The 20,725-nt window shown below is 45.1% G+C and overlaps 1 protein-coding gene across 4 annotated transcripts in view; it reads right to left on the bottom strand.

Moving 5' to 3' along the window:
* The window catches only part of FBXO10 (F-box protein 10), a 53,279-nt gene extending 34,426 nt beyond the window's left edge, over positions 1-18,853 (bottom strand). The window contains exons 1-2 of one of the 4 annotated variants that reach the window (XM_058523565.1): positions 18,811-18,847; positions 16,015-16,133 (exon numbers count right to left, since the gene is read on the bottom strand). In XM_058523565.1, coding sequence (XP_058379548.1) covers positions 16,015-16,089 — 75 coding nt within the window. In that variant the 5' untranslated portion in view covers positions 16,090-16,133; positions 18,811-18,847. Of the gene's footprint in view, positions 1-16,014; positions 16,684-17,525; positions 18,644-18,810 lie in introns of those variants that run through there. The other 3 variants (XM_058523567.1, XM_058523568.1, XM_058523564.1) reach the window with 3 other exon arrangements.
* Between the last annotated feature and the right edge of the window lie 1,872 nt (positions 18,854-20,725).

Here is a 20,725-nt window from a genome sequence, read left to right as displayed (position 1 = left end):
ACATCTGTTGCCAATCTTCTTCTTTTTTTCTTTTTTTGCTTGAGGAAGATTAGCCCTGAGCTAACATCTGTGCCAATCTTCCTCCGTTTTGTATGTGGGTCGCCCCCACAGCATGGCTTGACAAGTGGTGTAGGTCCGTGTTTAGGATCTGAACCTGCGAACCAGGGCTGCTGAAGCAGAGTGCGCCAGACTTAACCACTACGGCACCAGGCTGGCCCAGGTTGTCTTTTTCTTATGGGATTATAGGACTTCTTTATATACCCTTTGCTGATATATGTTCTAGGAATATCTTCTCCCAGTCTGTAGCTTGTCTTTTCATTTTCTTAATGGTATCTTTTGATGAGAAATTTTTAATTTTGAAGTAGCTTAACCTACCTTTTTTTTTTTTATGATTATTGGTTTCTTTTTTCTTTTTCTTTTTTTGTGAGGAAGATCAGCCCTGAGCTAACATCTGATGCCAATCCTTTTTTTTTTTTTTTTTGCTGAGGAAGATTGGCCCTGAGCTAACATCTGTGCCCATCTTCCTCTACTTTATATGGGACGCTGCCACAGAATGGCTTGACAAGCGATGCGTTGGTGTGTACCCGGGATCCGAATCCGGGAACCCCGGGCAGCCGCAGCAGAGTGTGTGCACTTAACCACTTGCGCCACTGGGCCGGCCCCTGATTATTGGTTTCTTTTACCTGACTGAGGACCCTTGGCTGGCTAATCCCCAGTCATGAAGATATTCTCCTATATTTTCTTCTAAAACCTTTGTGGTTTGAACTTTTACATTTTGATCTAGGACCCATCCTGAATTAATTTTTGTTATGGCATGGGGTAGTGGTTGAAGTTAAATTTTTTACATGAATATCCTGTTATTTCAGCACCGTTTGTTGAGAAGGCTGTCCTTTCTCCATTGAATTGCTTTTGTACTTTTGTCACAAATCAGTTGAACTTATTTTTGTCCTGGTTTCTGTTAATGGAAGTAGTATTTCAAGGCCACAATCTGCGTATTAGAAATGCTTATTTCTACTAGGTTTGGTCATTCTTTCTAAGCCTTTTCAGTGGCCTCGTGTCTCCTCCACTAGACGGTGGGTTTCTTTCGGGGTAGGGACTGGATACTTTGATCTCTGAAGACTCAGTACCTGGCGCTGACCCCCTTCTCTACTCCAACTACTCAGAACAACAGGAAAGACAAGAAAATCATTCTAAGCCACAGCGTACCTAGATTATTCCCATACCAGGTCCACTTGTCCCAGGTGCTATGAGAGTGAATTCTGCTTTTTCCCAGGCTCTGGGTTCTTTCAGGAAATGATGCCAATAAGCAAACTAGAAGAGGTAACCATAGGATTATTACCCACAGCTGACCTGACCAGAGTCCTTGGGAGAAGAAACAGGTCGGCAGCACTGCTGATTAAGTTAACCTGATTAAGCTTAAGTTAACCCTTTTATATTTAACTCTCACATAACTCATTCTTTCCTCACAACTGCGTATCTTTGCACTCCACATCCCTCCCAAACTTCTCCCAGACTTCTCACGGCTCTGCCTCTAATTACTCTTTTCCTAATTTGAATGTTGCTTTTCTCATTACAGCGTTATTTGCATGAGGCAAGCACTCTGATGCCAGGGCCACTCTGAATGAGATAGAGGCAGTTCAGTCTCAGGCCCTCTCCTCCAATTGTGTTCTTGGCTCACCTCTCTTATGAGGTAATAAAAAATGTTATTTTGCTGTGTCTCCATAAGGTTTTGGTGACCTGGACACGGTTCTCTGATTTCAGTGACTTCATATATCACATTTCTTCTGGCTAGCCCTGAGCCTTCACACAGTCCCTTTCTGCTAACTAGCTCAGATACAGTCTCCTTCTCCCACATAATCGATGCCCCCTCTCATCATCCTGTGTGCCACATAGTTTACATTGATCTTTCTAAACTTCTCATCTCCCTATTACGAGGAGCTCACTTCCAATGCTTTTCTAGCTGTCCTCGCTTGACTTCTTTTTTCCTTATTATTTTGCTACTTCAATTTAAAACCACTAGAACAGTTATCCCCATTTTAACAAGTTCCTATATGGGGGTATGCAAACTATCAACCTCCTGCACATTTCTTCCCAGAGGGCGATGTCCTCTGAACCGGGGCCAATTGCTGCATGTGGACGAGTATCTTTTCACCACTATCAAGAGCCTTGACCCACCTCTCAGAGTCTTTGTTCTCCTCGTTCCCACCTCCCACCTTGCCATTTATTAGCTTCTCTGATTATAACCGTACACTGTTCTTCCAGGGAGCACCGTATACTGTATACTGCCCGACATGCCTTATCCATGATGGTCTGTCCTTCTATAAAGGACAGCTCTGACAGGGGTACAGGAGTGAATCAGCTAACCCTAAAGGAACCTAATCTACACAGCCTTCCAGGTGAGAGGCTTCCATGTGGCCATTTGCAGGTCTACCCAGCGGGGTTCTCTCTGGGACCTACTGCTAATGGTCACTATTCCAATTATCAGGAGGATGTAAGAGACGCAAATCACAACTACCCAAGTTACAACCACCAACCCTGGTAACTGCATCTTGCCTCACTGCTGACTTGAACCCTGTTCACTATATAACAGTGTACAACACAGACAACCTTCCGTGTGCCCCTGTGACATCCCACAGCACCCAGCACTGCCAATTTCTGTCCCAGATGAGTTTCCCACAGTTACCATAGCAGCCCATCAATAAGGAATACACTGGGCCGCCACAAATGAGTTATAGAGAATACAGCAAGAACCAAACACACCATCTAACACCTAGCACAAAGTACGTGCTTCATAACAGCGTATTTAAGTAAATGAATAAGTAGAGGTGAATTGCCATCATGCTCCCATCCCAATTTTTAGGTGAATAATTAGTTTTTGCAAACTTATGTAAATTTACTATACAAACAGCTTCAAGGACGCTTCCTCTCCACACAGGAGATTGCTACATCTATATAGAAATTTCTACATAGAAATTCTTCAGTTCCACTGCAAATAAAAAGTTAAAGAATAAAAATCCTTTTTATTCCTCAGTTCATTTGTTTTGCAAACATAGCCCTTACGAAGTGTGGGGGATAGCAGCATGAGAAAAAGGTGATAGGAAATGGACACAGTTACTAACAACCTGGGATAGAAAGAATTAAGCACTACTGCCACTTACAGAGGTCAAGAGGAAAGAAAATCTTTAAACCAGACTTGGTGGGACCTCCTATAACGATGATTTTTAAAACATGGCGCTTGATTATCTACCTCAGAATCACCTAGGGCCTGTTCCGAGCTCCACTTCAGATCTCCAGAATCAGCATCTCTGCAGTGGAACCAATTATCTGCATTTTTACCGAGCTCCCCGGTGATTGTGATGAAAAGGGCCTCCACTCCGCACTTTGATGCAGCATCCTCGACAAATGGCTCTCCTCAGCTTCAACCCTTTCAGTAATGTGGCTCTCCCTGTATCACACAAAGACTAATAATCTCAAAATCAGAAGACTTAGGATCAAGTTGGATGTGACCTTGAGCAGGTCACTTAACCTCCCTGGGCCTCAGTTTCCTCATACAGTTATGCACCGCATAATGACGTTTCAGTCAACTACAGACTGCATATATGATGATGGTCCCATAAGATTAGTACCATAGGGCCTAGGTGTGTAGTAGGCTGTACCATCTAGATTTGTGTAAGTACACTCTACGATGTTCACACAATGATGAAATCGCCTAATGACGCCTTTCTTAGAATATATCCTTGTTGTTAAGTGACACATGACTGTCTATAAATTGGGGATCTTGATACCACCCCAAAGGATTGCTGTGACGATGAAAAGAGCTAATGCACGTTGTGTTGGTAATGAGCGCTCTTCACCAACTATTCTAGTTCCCCTCCTTCTGGGCACATGACAGCAATACACTCTCTGGCCCCTCCTGTGGTTGGGTGGCTGCATGACTAGTACTAGTCAATGCGTTTTGAGTAGAAGAGATGTGTGCTGCTTCTCAGCTGGAGCACTTAACCATCTGTGCAAGATCATCCAGAGCTCTCTTTTCTCTCTGGCACAGCACAGGCAACATTTGAGATGATGGCTACTCTGGTAGCCTGGGTCCTTGAGTAATTAGGATAAGCAGAGTCCCCCTGCTGACCCAAAATGGACACACATCATGCATGAAACATATCCTTTGTTTTGGGTTAAGGCACTAAGAATTTGGGGGACTCTTTGTTACTACAGCATAGCCTAGCCATTCCTGACTGATGGAGCATGTGAAACTCTAAAGAGCACTATTCTGAAGCTCCTCTGCACCTTGAGATGGCTAGTCTGCAGTGACTTGAGTATCTTCCCCAGTACTGAGCCAAAATCGAGCTCTTAGTTATTTCCCCAGTTGGTCTCAGTTCTGTCGCCCAGGAGGCACTGGAGTTTGGCTCTCTTATAGTTGTATGTTTGATACAGGGCTTGAGTGCCAAACTCAGAAACTTGTATTCTGTCCACTGTAGGTTCCTCAGGAGGGGAGTGGCCTGATCAGAGCTATATTTTAAGGAGATCCATCCAGGAGAGGTATGTTGGAAGGAACAGCAAGGGCAGAAACTCACAACTTTGCAAATATTAAATGACAGTTCTTTCCCTCAGGATGATGTGAGGGTCTCCGGGGGATTTGGGGCAAAGGCACCTGACACAGAAACTACTGGGGCTTCCGTTTCCTTTGGGTTGCAAGAAGCCTACCCCACAGTGGGAAGCAGAGGGTCTTGTAGCTGGCCTCTCAGGGAAAGGAGGATTCCCTAGCAGGGGATTTTCCATCCTTCAAGCACCTGCCTTCCTCCCCGTCCCAGACTCAAGGCAACACCCCAGGGCTGAATCTAGAATGAGGCTGACAGTCCCACCTCAGGTGAGGATTTCCTTTTATTCGAATGTCACATTCCCTGTTGTTCCATTTGGCTTTATTTACTATATCTGTAAACGAATCCATGGGGATCCATGCAGCAACAGGGAATTCTATAACCAGGTAACAGTTAAAAAAAATGTATTCAAGTTTGGCCCTACCTTTTTGCCACTGGGGCCTCGGAGCTATGGAATTAAAAGTACCAAACATCTCCTGGGGCCTGTGCACCTGGAGTGTGAGGCCTGTGAAGGACTGGAGAAACAACAGTGGGAACTCGTGTGGGATGGGAGGGAGCAGGCCCTGTGGTAGGCCTCAGCTGTCCCTTCTTCATGGGTTCCCAAGAGCATGAGAACTCAGAGTTTCTGTGTGGCACCCTCCTAACTGCCCACTGGAGGTAGCCACATGCCTCTGGGCTACCTGGTGTCCCCAGCCTCAGTAGGCAAGGTGGAGGCCACTCTCTTGGAAGATGAGTCCCACAAGACTTGGCTCTCAACATGCAGGCCTTACTGCTTCCCAGCCCCATGACTTGAGGCAAATCCTGTAACCTCTCTGAGCCTACTTCCTCATCTGTAAACAGGCTAATGATGGCTATCCTGCTACACTTCATGATGATTTTGAGAATTTCCAAAGAAAAAAATCATTTATTCAACAAATATTTGTTGATTGTCTACTGTTGTGCTAGGCACTGCTCCAAGTACTGACAAGCAGTAAATGAGACACAGTCCCTATTTTCAGAGACAGACAATATATTTTAAAAATAACAACATAGAGGCCGGCCCAGTGGCGTAGTGGTTAAGTTCATGTGCTCTGTTTCTGCGGCCTGGGGTTCACAGGTTTGGGTCCTGGGCACGCACCGACACACAGCTTGTCAGGCCATGCTGCAGTGGTGTCCCACATAAAACAGAGGAAGATGGGTGCGGATGTTAGCTCAGGGCTAATCTCCCTCAGCAAAAAGAGGAGGATTGGCAATGGATGTTAGCTCAGGGCCGATCTTCCTCACCAAAAATAAATAAATAACTAACTAAAAATAATATCATAAATGCTATGAAGAGAAACAAAGCAGACTAAGGGGTGTGCATGAGTTTGCCTGCGTGCATGCGCACGTGTGCTATTTCAGATAGGGTTGATTAAGGGAGGTCTCCGAGGAAGTGACATCTGAACAGAGACCTGAGTGACATTTAAGCCATGGGATGGGATGAGATCACCAGAGAGAGAGTGAAGAGAGAGAAGTCTGATGACCAAGTCCTCGCCAGCCTAGCATCTAAAGGGCAGGAAATGGAGAAGGACTCAGCAAAGGAGAAACTGGGAGTGGACACCTTTAGAAAACTGGACAGAGCTGCAGTCAGAGTCAGGCCCTGGAAGTAAAGCTTTGCCTTGTGTTGCTGTCTAGACCCCCACTGCTCCTGAGGGGTGGGTTCTATGGGCCAGCAGTTTGCTGAGCACGATGATGGGTAGGCAAGTTGCAGTCAGTAATAAAATCTCTCCAGACATCTTCTAGCTCACTGATGCTTCTGTGCGAGTGGGTTTGTGGGCGAAGGGGCCATGAGGAAGTCCTGAATGATACCATAGGGACTCCCCTGTGAAAGTGAGATAGCACATGCACGTGTAGAGCGGCCAGGTGACACAGGGCCTGAACACCTACTCTGGGGAAATTCACTGTAACGAATGAGACACATTCTCTGCTCTCAGGAGCTTACTATGGTATACATAATATGCTTTTCTTTATTTATTGTCTGTTTCCCCAGAGTAAAATGTAAGCTCCTTAAGGGCAGAAACTTTGTATCATTGCTTTGTATTGTGCCTGAACTACCACCTGGTCCATAATAGGTGCCCCAAAAACATTTACTGAATGAATCACCACCGTCATTATCTAGTATATCAGAATAGCTGAGAGCATCCAAACCATTAGCTACGGAATCCCTACTGTGACACAGATCCCTATGGAATAAAAAAAGAAATAAAACCCAAATATGTCGTAAACACTTGCTGTGTGTAAGACCACGTGGTAAGCACCGTGAGGGAGTCAGGAATAAGACAAAGACTTCACCCTCAAGTCCACTAGGATACAAAGATATCTCTACCAAAAAAGCCCCCAAGACCACAGTACAAGGGAAAAAGTGCTCAGTGCCATAAAAGAGGGAAAGCCTTGTTTAAAGAATAAAAATGTGACCTTTAGCTCGGGGAATCAGCCAATAATAAAAGGCAACAAAACCAGCAGCAGCTACCATTTACTAAGCCTATTTGAAGGGCACAATATTAAGCAATTTTCATGCATTATTTCATTGTATTCTCTCAACATCTCTCTAAAGCCTTACAACTCACAATGTTGTTCCCAGGACCTAGAAGCTGGTTAGAAATGCCAACTCATGGGCACCATCCTGTACCTACTGGATCAGAACCGGCATTTTAACAAGATCACCAGGAACTCGTGTGCTCTGCATGTTTGACAAGTGCTGATTTAAAAGTATTACTGTCTTCATTTTACAGCTGAAGAAACGAAACCGGAAAGAACTTATGTGACAAATGACTTACCCCAAATCATTCTGCTACCAGAAATCATTCTGCTATCAGAGGCCAGGCCTGATCCCAAAGACTGGGTTTGTAACCATTAAGCCAAGCTTCACGGAAGAGCTGGCATCTGAGCTGGACTCTGAGACATGCGTAGGACTGGGGCATCCAGAGGATGCAGGGAAGGGGACTGTAGGCAGAGGCGTGTCAGCAAAGCTCCGGGGGAGGGAACCTCCAGCCCCCCAGCTGGGCTGAGGACACGGGAAGAAGCTCGGTCTGGCCACAGCTCCGGGAGCCTGAAGGGGTCAGGGAGAAAGGCCAGCTGGATCAGCTCACACAACATTGCGTTCATGTGGGGGGCACAAAAGGCCCTGCCCCACACTGAGAGGACTCACATAAAATGCACCCGATGGGCTTCTAATCTGCCTCTCCATCACTACATAATTTTGAGGGCAGAGGACTTAACTTAATGATCCATGTTTGGATAATTTAAAAAATGCACTTACTTCCCACCTAGGGGAGGCCATATCAGTATCAAAGTGGCAGGAATGTTACTTTTAATAAAATAGGGGAAATAAAGGATCTAGAACAGCTTAGAACTCTATTTAGTATTCACAAAAGAAAAAAAAATTTTCACATAATGCCCCACATTATGAGGCATACTAAACACCAGTGTAAATAACTACAAAGTGTACTAAATGAGCAACTGCAATGGCTTAATGATTTTAGATGTTTCTTCAAATCAAAGTGAATTTCCCTTGAGTTTTGTGGATTTTAGTTTGAAAGTGCACAGAGGGGCCGGCCCCATGGCTTAGCGGTTAAGTGCGCGTGCTCCGCTACTTGTGGCCTGGGTTCGGATCCAGGGCGCACACCGACGCACCGCTTCTCCAGCTATGCTGAGGCCACGTCCCACATACAGCAACTAGAAGGACGTGCAACTATGACATACAACTATCTACTGGGGCTTTGGGGGGAAAAAAAAAAAAGGAGGAGGATTGGCAGTAGATGTTAGCTCAGGGCCGGTCTTCCTCAGCAAAAACAGGAGGATTGGCATGGATGTTAGCTCAGGGCTGATCTTCCTCACAAAAAAAAAAAAAAGAAAGTGCACAGAGAGTAAAATATTGTGAACCATGAAAGAGCCCTGTACACATATCTACACCTACACACATACACACTATTGGGAACAAGACAAAACTTTGAGGATGACAAAAATCTCAGCTGGGCTTTTCAGCATTTCCTCAAACCTCAGCTCTTCTCAGCCTGAGAAATAACCAGCTGTTCTTATTGTCAGCCTTGAAATTTGATGACATAGACCAGAACGCTGTGTTCAGATGCATGTGTGGTGTTTTCTGAGTGTGGTTGGGAGCACAGGGCCCTTTATCCTTCCCTCAAGGCATTGCCCATTCCCTGTGGGTCACCTAGGAGAGCGCACTGGGACTAGGTTTTAGTCCTGGTTCTAATTCACTGGGTGATCTTGATGGGGCAGGGAAAGGTGTGTTGAGGGCTTACTGAAGACCAGGTGCTTTGTATATGTCATCTCAATGAGCACTTACAATGACCGGAGAGGTAGTAGTCTCCTTATCCCCAATCCCAGGAATAAACTGTTACTCCGTTTTTTATTTAGTTAGCAAGCAGCACAGCTGTGGCTCCTAACCTAGACCGAGTCCAAAGCGCCTGCTCTTTTCCCCACAACAGCGTGCCTCCTAGTTCCCTTCCTGAGGTTCTGGGGTCTCTAACTTCAAATGATGGTAGAGGACCTTCTAACCTCACGATTGCAGACACGTAAACTCACAGATCATGAACTAAGAATGAATTTAATCCTGCAATTATCATGCATTAGAGTATCACACAGTGTCTGAGGTGGATGTGACAAAGCAAAACTCTGTTAGGAAGCCTGGCCCAAAGATCAGGACCTCCAGCCAGAATTGGTGAAAACAAGGCCCCTGGCCCCCGGGGCGGACCTCTGACCAGCAGGGGGCAGTGCAGCAGCCACAAGGAATAAACACAGACCTTCAGCAGATCCCACCCAACCCAGACATTTTGGCTGTCTCGCTCCCACCTCCCCCCAGGCAGCATGTCTGCGGAGGGAACGATGTGACCCTACTACCTCCTGCCTACTACCTACTACCTCCCTACTACCTCCCTACTACCTCCTGCCTCCCATTGGGCCACATACTGCTTCCCAGCCATTTCTCTTTAATCACTCTCAGCTTGAGGCGATTCCACACCAAGCGATTGTTACTTTATACCCGAAATTACACATTCAACGCAGTCGGACCATCCTCTGTCTCAGCTTCCTCATCTACAAAAGTGGGGATAACAATACCTTAGGGAGTAGTTGTGCGGATAACATGAGAGAATGGGTGGAAATCATTTAATATTGTGCCTGACACATAGTAAACATACACTAAATGGTGATGAATTCCCTCTCTCCCATGACGCTTTCCTTTCTCTAAATTCCTTTCTCTTTCTTTCTCTGTATTGCATTTAAACCAACCCTCCAACATCCTAGCAAGAAAATAATTAATTACAGCCAATAGATTAAGTTAGGGTTTTCTGTAGTGAGGGAGGGAAACAAGGAGACTGTAGAGGGAGTGAAGCTGAGTGTCCGCCTCCCCGGCCTACAATGCAGACACTCACACCGGGCCAAGCAGAGGCTGTAGAGGATTCTTGATTGTAACTGAGCCAACAAGGTTTATAGCTGCCGACCATCCGATGGCAAAGAATGAGTTTTCTTTTCAGAACAGTATGATTGGAACAGCACTGGCAGCAACAGAAATTCACCCATGTAGGCACTGCCCCCAAGTTCTGTTCTAGTGAGTCTTTTGAATACAAGTGCAAATAAGGGAGGGCTTTTCATAAGGGTACATGGGGACTATTAAGGACAAGGGATTTTATGGAAATCCAAGAATAGGACCACAGTAGGGCTAGGTCTCCCAGAGTCCAGAATGAAAAGTCTGGACCACAGCAGCCCCAAGGCCCTCAGCAGCTGGAGTCTTTGAGTCTTCACTCATCACATGACTCAGCCCCTCCAGGGGTCTGCTCCTTTCTCCTCTTACCTGGGGTCTACACAAACTCTTCTCTGCCTCGTTGCTTTGCTTCCTCATAATTTCAGCTAGCCAGGACTCCTCAAAGGCCTGACTCTACCTCATGGCTTCTCTCTATATACCATTTCGGCTTCAATTTCTGTAGCTAAGTGTTCTTCTGCAGTTCCCAGTTCAAATTTCTAGGAGAGAACACGCATCTTTTTTCCACTAGGTCATATCACAGGTCCCTGGTGAGCCTATGAATTGGCTGTTCTTGGGTCTGATGTCCATCTCTGGTCCAGTAAGTTTGACTAGGGGCTAGGGATGGAGCAAGATTTTATGGAAGAAAACGTGGCTGCCTGGGGCTGCCCCTACATGAACAGGAGCTGTGGATGCAGAAGTTTCTCTCAGAAAGGGCTGTGGGAACAGCAAGCACCGCAGCTGACATGTTGAATACGTCTCCACATACGAGAGGGCCCCACACCAGCTCTCCCTCACCTCTGCTGTGGACCAAGGCATCCTCAGCCAACAATGCCGAAGTGCCCAATGGTTAGTGGGCAGAGGTACTGTTTGACCAGACTCTTCCTTCCCTGTCAGTGGGCTCCTGAACAGGTGATGTCCTCCCTCTTTTTTCCTGTACAGATTAACTGAGTGAACTCCACACACAACGTCTCTAACCCTCTTCTTTCTCTACATCACTCTTCCAGCCATTACTCAGTGCAGTGGACTGTAGTAGCAAGAACCTTTGTCTGCTCAGCACGCCTTCCCTCTTCTGGTTCCTTAGAGGAACTCCACTGCCACTCCATGTAGTCCTAGCAAGGCTGTCATTCATGGTGCCTCAGCCTCCACCACACAGGATGGATACTTGACCCAAAGTAGACAATCAGAACAGCCCAGCCCCCTTGCTAGGGATGGTGACAACTCAAGAAGAGTTCATCTGAAAAACGAAGCCAAATTAAGATAAGCAAGGTTGAGAGATGGAGAGAGAGAGAGCCCTAAAAGTACTTTTTGAACCCCTGGATCCAGCTCTGCAGTTTCATAAGCCAACAGATTTTCTTCTTAAAGTTAGGAGAGTCAAAGCTGATCACTTGCAACCAAAAGAGTCCTGACAAATACATAGTTTTCTCAAGTAAATTCTATGCTCTCACTTTTTCCTTCCTCATCACATCTGTTCTATCTGTGGGTCCTTAAATGACTCTAATCAAAGCTGACACACTGTATTACAACTCATCTACCACTAAGAGAAGGAGATAGCATTCAAGTGGTCTAAGGGGCCTGTACCAACCAAAAGAAGAGCAGGGATATTTATTTATTTATTTTTTTTTGTGAGGAAGATCAGCCCTGAGCTAACATCCATGCCAATCCTCCTCTTTTTGCTGAGGAAGACTGGCCCTGAGCTAACGTCTATGCCCATCTTCCTCCACTTTATATGGGACGCTGCCACAGCATGGCCTGACAAGCGATGTGTTGAGGCACGCCCGAAATCTGAACCTGGGCCACCAGCAGCTGAGCGTGCACACTTAACCACTACGCCACGGGGCCAGCCCCGAGAGATATTTATCACGTCCATAACCTATCAACTTTGGTTAAATTAAAATTTCAAAGGTAACCATTAAAGCAGAGCAAGTGCAGAACATCCAAACTAGTAGAAGGAAAAAAAAGCAGATGATTAAAAATAACCCCCAAGAAGACAGAGCAAAAATGGAGTATGTGCAGGACAAACACATGGAAAGCATAAAATATGAAGACAGACTTACACCTAAATACATCAGTGGTCATATTAAATGAAAATGGACTAAATGTTCTAGTTAAGATGCAAAAACAGGCCAAAACAAAACCAAACCCAGGGGACAGTCCGGTGGCATAGCGGTTAAGTTCATGCGCTCTGCTTTGGCAGCCCGGGGTTCACAGGTTTGGATCCCAGGCGCAGACCTACACACTACTCATCAAGCCATGCTGTGGCAGCATCCCACATATGAAACAGAAGACGACAGGCACAGATGTTAGTTCAGGGACAATCTTCCTCAAGCAAAATGAGGAAGATTGGCAACAGACGTTAGCTCAGAGCCAATCTTCCTCACCAAAAAATAAATAAATAAAAATCATATGTTGTTTATAAGAGATATATCTAAAACACATAGATACAGAAAGCATGAAACTAAAAGGATGGAAAAACGTATACTCTGCATAGATTAACCAAAAAATGATGGTGTAGCTATACTGATATCAGATAAAACAGAGTTTAAAAAAAATTCTTTTACTACAGATAAAAAGAGCAACTTCATAATGCTAAAAGGTTAATTCGCCAGGAAGACAGAACAACTTCATATCTGTATGTACTTGGTAATAGGGCTCAAAGATAAAAAGCAAAAACCAGAAGATGAAATAGACAAATTCATAAACATAGTTGTATATTTTAACAAATCTTTCTCTATAAGTAGAATAGGAAAAAAAAAAAAAAAAAGAAAAAAAAATCAGTAAGGATAAAGAAGATTTGAACTAATAAACTTGATCTAATAGCATTAGATACAACATTGAATCCAATAACTGTAGAATACACATTACTTTCAAGCACACATGTAACATTTATGAAAACTGGTCATAAACAGAGCCCTAACAGAAATTTCAAAGGATTAAAATAATACAGAACAAGCTCACTGACCAATCAATTAATAAAAGATAACTAGAAAATACTCATGTTTGGAAATTAAGAAACCTATTTCTAAGATACGTATGAGTCAAAGGGGAAATCACAATGGAAATTAGAAAATATTTAGCAATAAATGACTAAAAACTACCTACCCAAACTGTAAGCTCCTGCTAAACAATAATCAGAGAAAAATGTGCAGCCTTAAATGGAAAGAATAAAAATTAAAAGGGTAAAAATTAATGAACTAAGCATCCATTTCAAGAAGTTAGAGAAAAAAAACCAAATATATCCAAGGAAAGTAGAATGAAAAACATAAAGAAAAGAGAAGTTAATGAAATAGACTATGGAGAACATCAACAAAGACAAAAGTCGGTTCTTTGAAAAGAACTTCTACTGAAACTGAAGAGGAAAAAAAACGGAGAAAGCATAAAAATGAAGTTGGAATGAAAAGGAGGATATTGCTACAGATGTTGCAGACATTAAATGAATAAAGAAATATTATAAACAACTTTATATAAATAAATTTGAAACCTTAAAAGGGACAAATTCCTAGAAAAATGTTACTTACTGAAACTAACAAGAAAAAAATTTTTAAATTGTCCTAGAACCATTACGAACATTGACTCTATGGTCAAAAATAACCTAACAAAAGAAAACAAACTTCCAGACCCCGGTGGCTTCATCACTGAGTTCTCACACATTCAAAGGACAAAGGAGGGAAATAAAATGAATGATGGAGGAAAAGGATGACGGGTATTAGTTAGCCCTCTGGACTAACTAACTTCATCAGGGACTGTAGTTGTCCCACTAACCTTCCTCTTGTAAGTTTTCCCAGAAATTGTGACCAACCAGAATCCTGGAGAAGCTGTATCTGGATGGAGTGAACTTAACATAAGAAGGGAATGTATCCGAATGGACTGTAGAGAATACTATTGGTGCCCCACCCATATCCTCTTTACTAGCTAGCACACCCATCCCCCAGACAGAAAGGTCAGCTGATAACTCACAGAAGTCTCTTTCTCCAGAGAACTACCTCCTCACCTGCTTATACCTCTCTTCCCCCAACCCCCCATCCTGCTTCCTTCATTTTCCTTTTCCTGAGCACTTCTCCCAATATATCACTTGAACAAGAATCCCCATTTCAGGCCCTGATTCTATAGAATAGGATCTAAGATATCACTATTTAAGATGGTGAAAAGAGAGTCACAGAGTAGGAGAAGTTATTTTTAAAACGTATAACTGACAAGGGAACACTAACAAAAATATACAAAGAACTCTGACAAATCAATAAGAAAAATTGAAAAATAGGCAAAAGACTTGAATAGGCAGTTTACAGAAGAGGCCATCCAATTAACCAATAAAAAAGTGCTCAACATCAGTCACAACCAAGGAAAGAAAATGAAAACCACAACAGTTATCATTATACACCCATGAGACTAGTTTAAAAATTTAAAACTGACAATACCAAGTATTTGCAAGGCTGTGAAGCAACTGGAACTCTCATATACTGCTGGAAGGAAAGTAATTGGTACAATCGCTTAGAAAACAGTTTGGCGTTATCTAGCAAAGCAATTCCACTTCAACATACATAACCTAAAGACACTTATTCACATACATAACAGAAAATGTCAAAGGATGTTCTTGGCTGCACTATTCTTGGTACTCAGAAACTAAAGCAACACAAGTATCTGTCAACTACAGGATGAATAAATATACTGTGACATATTCATAGCATGAAACACTGTCAGCAATAAAAATAAGTAAGGTCATCACATGAGTGCAGCTCACAAACAGCAAGTTGAGCAAAAGAATCAAATCACAAAATGCACATGGTATGATTCTCTACGCAAGGCGTTAAAAAACTAGTAAGAATTAACTATATTGTTTAGGGATGCAAATATAGGTGACAAAACTACAAAGAAAAGCAAAGAAATGATTATCATGAAAGTCCAGATAGTGGTTTCTTTTGGGGAGGAGGTTATGAGTTGGAGGCGGGTGCTGCTGAGTACTGACAATGTTCCACTTCTTGACATAGGCAGTAGGTACATGTGTATTTCCATTAGGACTGTTAACTAAACATGTGTTTTTCTTTTTTTTTTTTTTAAAGATTTTATTTATTTATTTTTTCCCCCAAAGCCCCAGTAGATAGTTGTCTGTCATAGCTGCACATCCTTCTAGTTGTTGTATGTGGGACACGGCCTCAGCATGGCTGGAGGAGCGGTGCATCGGTGCACACCTGGGATCTGAACCCAGGTCGCCGGCAGCGGAGCGCGTGCACTTAACCGCTAAGGCACGGGCCGGCCCCTGTGTTTTTCTTCCTGCATGCATTGTTGTTATATATCATATTTTTAAAGGTTTAAAACAAAAACAGTGAAATAAACATAGTGATTATTGTTTGAATCTTAGAAAAGTTGAGGGAACTGAAAATCTTTTATTTTTAAATTAAAACCTTGCCCCCCAAATCCCTAACAGGGTACATGCCGAGGAAAATTTCAATAACGCCTACTTCTCTTAGGACTACAGGTGGAGATGCAGTCTCCTGGGAAGAGATCTATGCTTTGCCAAGAGTCACCAGAGGGCCCCTCTTACATATGAAAAGTAAGGTGAGTGGACAACCAAAGGCCTAGGGGAGCTGTCTGGGTGATGGCTGCCATTCCTGAGAATCCCTGGTAGGCAGAATCCTGGATAGGAAGTAGAACCAATTTGCCAAAAAGCTCTGGGTTAGAGTTAAGAAGCGGACAAAGGATTGAGCATCCAAATCCTGAGAAAAAGTGTGAAAATGGGGAAGTCTCTTGGGTGGTCTGGGGTGATCCTGAGCAAGGCTGCTATCAAGAAAGAGCCCCCTAGGCCCCCAAAGAGAACTCATCAGGAGATTGGGGAAACCAGCCTGGTGACAGGCTTCATACACGGCCCAGAGGCCGTGCTTTGGGGAGAATGGCAAGCATGTGAGCATAAACTAAAAAAGCTCTAACCTTGGAATCCAAGCATGGGATCAAGCTGGCAGGAACCTGGTCCAATGAGGGCGCTGAGCAGCAGTGACCACACATCCTTGGCCCATGCAGGACAGCTCTTCAATAGTGATACCATATAGCTGTGTCAGAAATAACAATGTGGGTGGACCACTCAGACTCTGCAGTTCTCTCTCCTCTGGAGAATGGAAGACTGAGTGACTTCTTTGGGCTGTTTAATCCCCCAGGGGGCTTGGAAGTGGGAGACAACAGAATTCTCACTAGTAAGGGCATTAAAGGACTTGGGAGATTACTTGGAAAAGTAAAGAAATACATGACTGCATTAGAACCCAACTGGTGAAATGAGACACACAAGTTAAACATCTAAAATGAAATAGACAAAATGTTAATTGAAAATCTGTTTATCTACCTTTATGTACACAGTATCAAGTCTGTGAGTAGGAAACTAATACATCACTGAGCTAACAGAAAGAAGGTAATGAGAGAAATTAGCAGGCATTTCACAAAGCCCATGACAGTGACTCAAGAGAAGGTTCATTCATTAAAGCACTCAGAGAACAAAATGCTTCCTGCACCATCTATTATTCCTATGTGACTGAGACATGTAAAAGGAACTGGTTTCTTTTACATCTTCCTTGAAAAGCATGTGGGTATGTGATGTCTTCTTGGTCGCCCAGGACACTATCCCTCCCACCTTTGAGAGCTCTCCCTGGCTCCCAAACCATACCTTCATCAGAGCCCCACTGATTTGCCTCTCCATACGGTAATGGCCTCAGATTAACACCCCCAAAGATTCAGCGGTCCCTAAGCCAGGGTCTATACGTGTTTTTGTCTGTTTCTACTTATTCTCACTCCTCTTGACCCTCCCATGGAAGCATGTTTGTTAAACTAAAGAAGGCAGGAAGGAGGGAGGGGGGAAGGAAGGGATAAGCTGCACTGCAACTGAAAAAAGAGGACCACCACCAGAAAACAGAAACCCCCAGGGAACTGGGACTGCTTGACCACGTATTACACAACAGCTACTTGTGCTATCATAAAAATACAATCCATCTGATAACCATGGAAACCAAATTGAAGGCACTATGGTGAGGGTGTCTCTTTTCAGAAATCTAGAAACAATAAGAGGCCTGAAACCAGAAAGACAAGAAATCTTAAGAGTGCCAGGCCAGAAGGAAATCCTTTCCTAAAAGCCCTGACAAAGCAGCATTTTCTCAGTTTCTAAAATCTCAGCAGGCTTCAACAATGGCTCTGGGACTGCTGTGACTGATCATGAAACAACTCAGGCCTCTCTGGGTGCTTCTGTCCCTTGGGGCCAGCTGCTATGAGGCAAGCTCCCTGAGCTGGAACTTATTGTTATTATGAAATGTACTGAGAACCAGCAGAGGGAGATATACATACACACACACACACACACACACACACACACACACACATATATAGAAAATATATATATATTTCTTCTCCAGCTCCTAGTAGGTGTACAAGCACACAGTAGGTACTCCATAAATACTTACTGAATAAATGAAGAATTAGGTTAGAACTCAGAGAAAGCAGTGTCTGGTAAGCAGTGTGTGTTCTTTCCACTACCCAGTGCCAGCATTCTGTTGGGTCCTGAGAAAATCTCAGTCCCATCCTCATTCTGGGTCCAGTTTCTCCCTTTGCAAAAGGAGACAGCTGGCTAGACGGCTTCCCAGGCATCTTCCAGCTCTGACAGTTGATCACTGTACTGTGCTTTTTTTTGGTGGCAGCACATGCCTGGCACTCTTCTTTCCCCTTAGAGGGAATCTGATACCCATCTGCTCGAGTACACTAATGTTCCCATCCTGCTTGACTCATTTGGTAGGAACAGCAGGTTCACATGCCAATTGTAAATGAGAAGGCAAAGGGGGGCCCAGAAAGAAAAAAGAGACAGCGTCCCACTGGCCGCTTTCTTAGGAAACCAAAACAGAACTCTTTTTAGGACTGAATATATAGAAACTGAAGTGTGGTTATTCTAAACACCCCTCATGTGAGGCACTCTCTAGCTTACTAATTTAATAATAATTATAGTAACAGCACTCTCTATTGTGCATTTCTGCACTGGACACTGTGCTAAACCCTTTACACTTAATCCTCACAGCAACCTCAGGAGCTAAGTACTATTATCATCTTCCTTTTAACAGATGAGGGTTCTATCCGGCTCAAGGTCACACAGCTAGTAAGTGGCAGAACTAGGACCTGAACCCAAGTCTACCGGACTCGAGAGTTCTGGCTCTTTAAATGGCTTTCCGTCTGTTCTTCACGGTAGTCCTACGCGGGAGGCAGCGCAGAGCTTATCACCTTTACTTTAAAGATGGAGAAACCGAGTCTCCGAGAGGCTTGCGATGTGCACAAAATACAGAAGACGTTAATAGGTGTCTGGCTCAGACACTCGCTCCTGCGTCCCCAGGTGAGGGCTCTCCCCATCCCAAGAGTCTGCTTCTTCCTCTTCGACTTCACCGACACACTCGGAAAACCTCGGGGCCGAAGGCAACCGCGGAGATCCACGTTCCCGGCCCGGCGTTTGACAGGAGGGGACACCAAGGCACAGCTCTTCTTCGGCGCGGCCGCTGAGGGCGTCCCCTCCCGGTCCCGCCAGGGCCAGATGCTCAGCCTCTCGGGACGGAGCGGCGCCTCCTCGGCCGGTCTCCTCGAGAGGCGCCCCCGGTCCGCGGGAGCAGCCCGCCGGCGCCCGAGCCCCCTCCCCGCCGCCCTGCTCCGGCACCCCGGGCACGCGGGCGGAGTAAGTTCGCCGCAGCCCCGCGGCCGGCCGCCTCTTACCTCGCCGGGAGCCCTCCGGGCGCTCGCCCACAGCGGTCGGGCCGCGGGCGTCGGGGCCGCAGCGGAGCCGCGAGGACTGCGGCGCGCGGCCGGGGGCGGCCGGTTGCCGGGCCGGGGCGGGCGCGCGCCGTCACGTGACGCGCGAGGCGGGGGATGCCGGGAGCGGCGGGCGGCCCGGGCTCCCGGGCGCCCAGACCGCCGGGGCGGAACGGGAGCCACGCGGAGTCAGCGGGGAGGGGCCGGGAGGGCAGCGGGAGGGAGACGCGAGGGGACGGGGGTCTTCAGATGCTGCGAGGCCGAGCTGGTGGAAGGACGATTACGGCGTGTACTGCGTGGCCCCAGGGGCGCAGAAATAGAATCAGTGGGTGGACATTGCAGGGAGGCGTGCTGGGGTCAACATGAAGATTCTTCCGATCACCAGAGTTAACAGTGTAATGGGCTGTTCCAGCAGGTGGTGAGCAATTTGTAGGTGTGCACAAAGGGGCTGGGTTCATTCATTCAACAAACTGACCACTGGCTATGGGCCAGACAGTATACTGGGAGTACATATTAAATTATTCTATCTGTAGCGTTTAGCACGATGCCTGCCACATAGTAAATGTTGTGTGTTAGTTGTTGTTGCTGTCGCTATTATTAGGGTCACAGAAATGAACAAAGCTGAAATGGTTCCTGTCCTCCTTAATTCTTTAGTGGAGAAGGTAGACATTAATCAGATATCACTTAAATATGTATTTAAAATTATAGCAAGTGCACTGAAGGAACCCTGACTTAAAAGAAGGGCGCAAGGGAAGGTGGTGAGGGAAGACCTCTCAGAGGAAGGTAAAGAACTGGCCAGATGGAAAGAGGCAGGAAAAGCCTGTGTGAGCTCCTTGGGTGGGGCGGAGCGGGGCAAGGCAGAGGAGAGAAGATTGCTCTTCTGGTAAATGGAAGATGTCGTTTGTCTGAAGCTTGTTGTGTTAAGGAGAGAACAGTGTACTGGAAGTTAGAGAGGTAGGTGGGGCCAGATCTGCAGCACTTAGGCCATGATAAGGATTTTTAAATTTTATATAAAAGGAAGCCATTGAAGGGGTGGAGGAGGTGGGTGATTTGATATCTTTTTTTGTTGTTTTTTTTTGGTGAGGAAGTTTCACCCTGAGCTGACATCTGTTGCCAATCTTTCTTCTTTTTTTTTTTGCTTGAGGAAGATTCGCCCTGAGCTAACATCACTGCCAACCTTCCCCTATTTTGTATGTGGGTCGCCACCACAACGTGGCTGCCGAGGAGTGGTGTAGGTCTGAGCCCAGAATCCTGCCCAGACCTCCAAAGCAGAGCATGTGGAACTTAACCACTAGGCCACGGGGCCAGCCCCTTGATATCTTTTTAAAGAAGCATGCCAGCGAATAGACCAAGGTAAGAGTGGAAGCAGGGAGATTAGTTAAGACTTGGACTGGAGTAATGGAAGTGAAGATGGAGAGAAATGGATTTGAGATACACTTTTGAGGTAGAGTCAAATTTGGCTTGATGTGGGAAATTAGGGGGATTCCCAGTCTTCTAGCTTAATCTACTGAGTGGGCCCACGGAAGTGCTGTTTATTAAAGTGGTAACTCTTGTAAGGGGAACATATTTGGAGGTGGGGGGAGATCAAGAACTCAATTTTGGACTTGTTAAATTTAAGATGCCTGTGTCATCCAAATGATCAAAAAGGCAGTTGGATATAGACCTGTGGATTTTAGAAGAGAATGTCAGCTACAGAAATCTAACTTGAGGATGCTGTGAAAAAGAAATTACTGCACCAGATTGAGGTTTGTAATAGCTGACCCATGTGGTCCCACTGACGTCTGTCAATCCCTGGTTCTATAGAATGTATTCTATAAAAATATATTCCATCTATTATTGCCATATGATTTGGTATTAGTACAGATTCTGGATGAGGCCC

Source organism: Diceros bicornis, chromosome 28 (genome assembly GCF_020826845.1).
Source record: "Diceros bicornis minor isolate mBicDic1 chromosome 28, mDicBic1.mat.cur, whole genome shotgun sequence".
Classification (NCBI taxonomy): domain Eukaryota; kingdom Metazoa; phylum Chordata; class Mammalia; order Perissodactyla; family Rhinocerotidae; genus Diceros; species Diceros bicornis.
The sequence above is the reverse complement of the archived record's forward strand: the minus strand, read 5'-3'. Positions and strand labels throughout refer to the sequence as shown.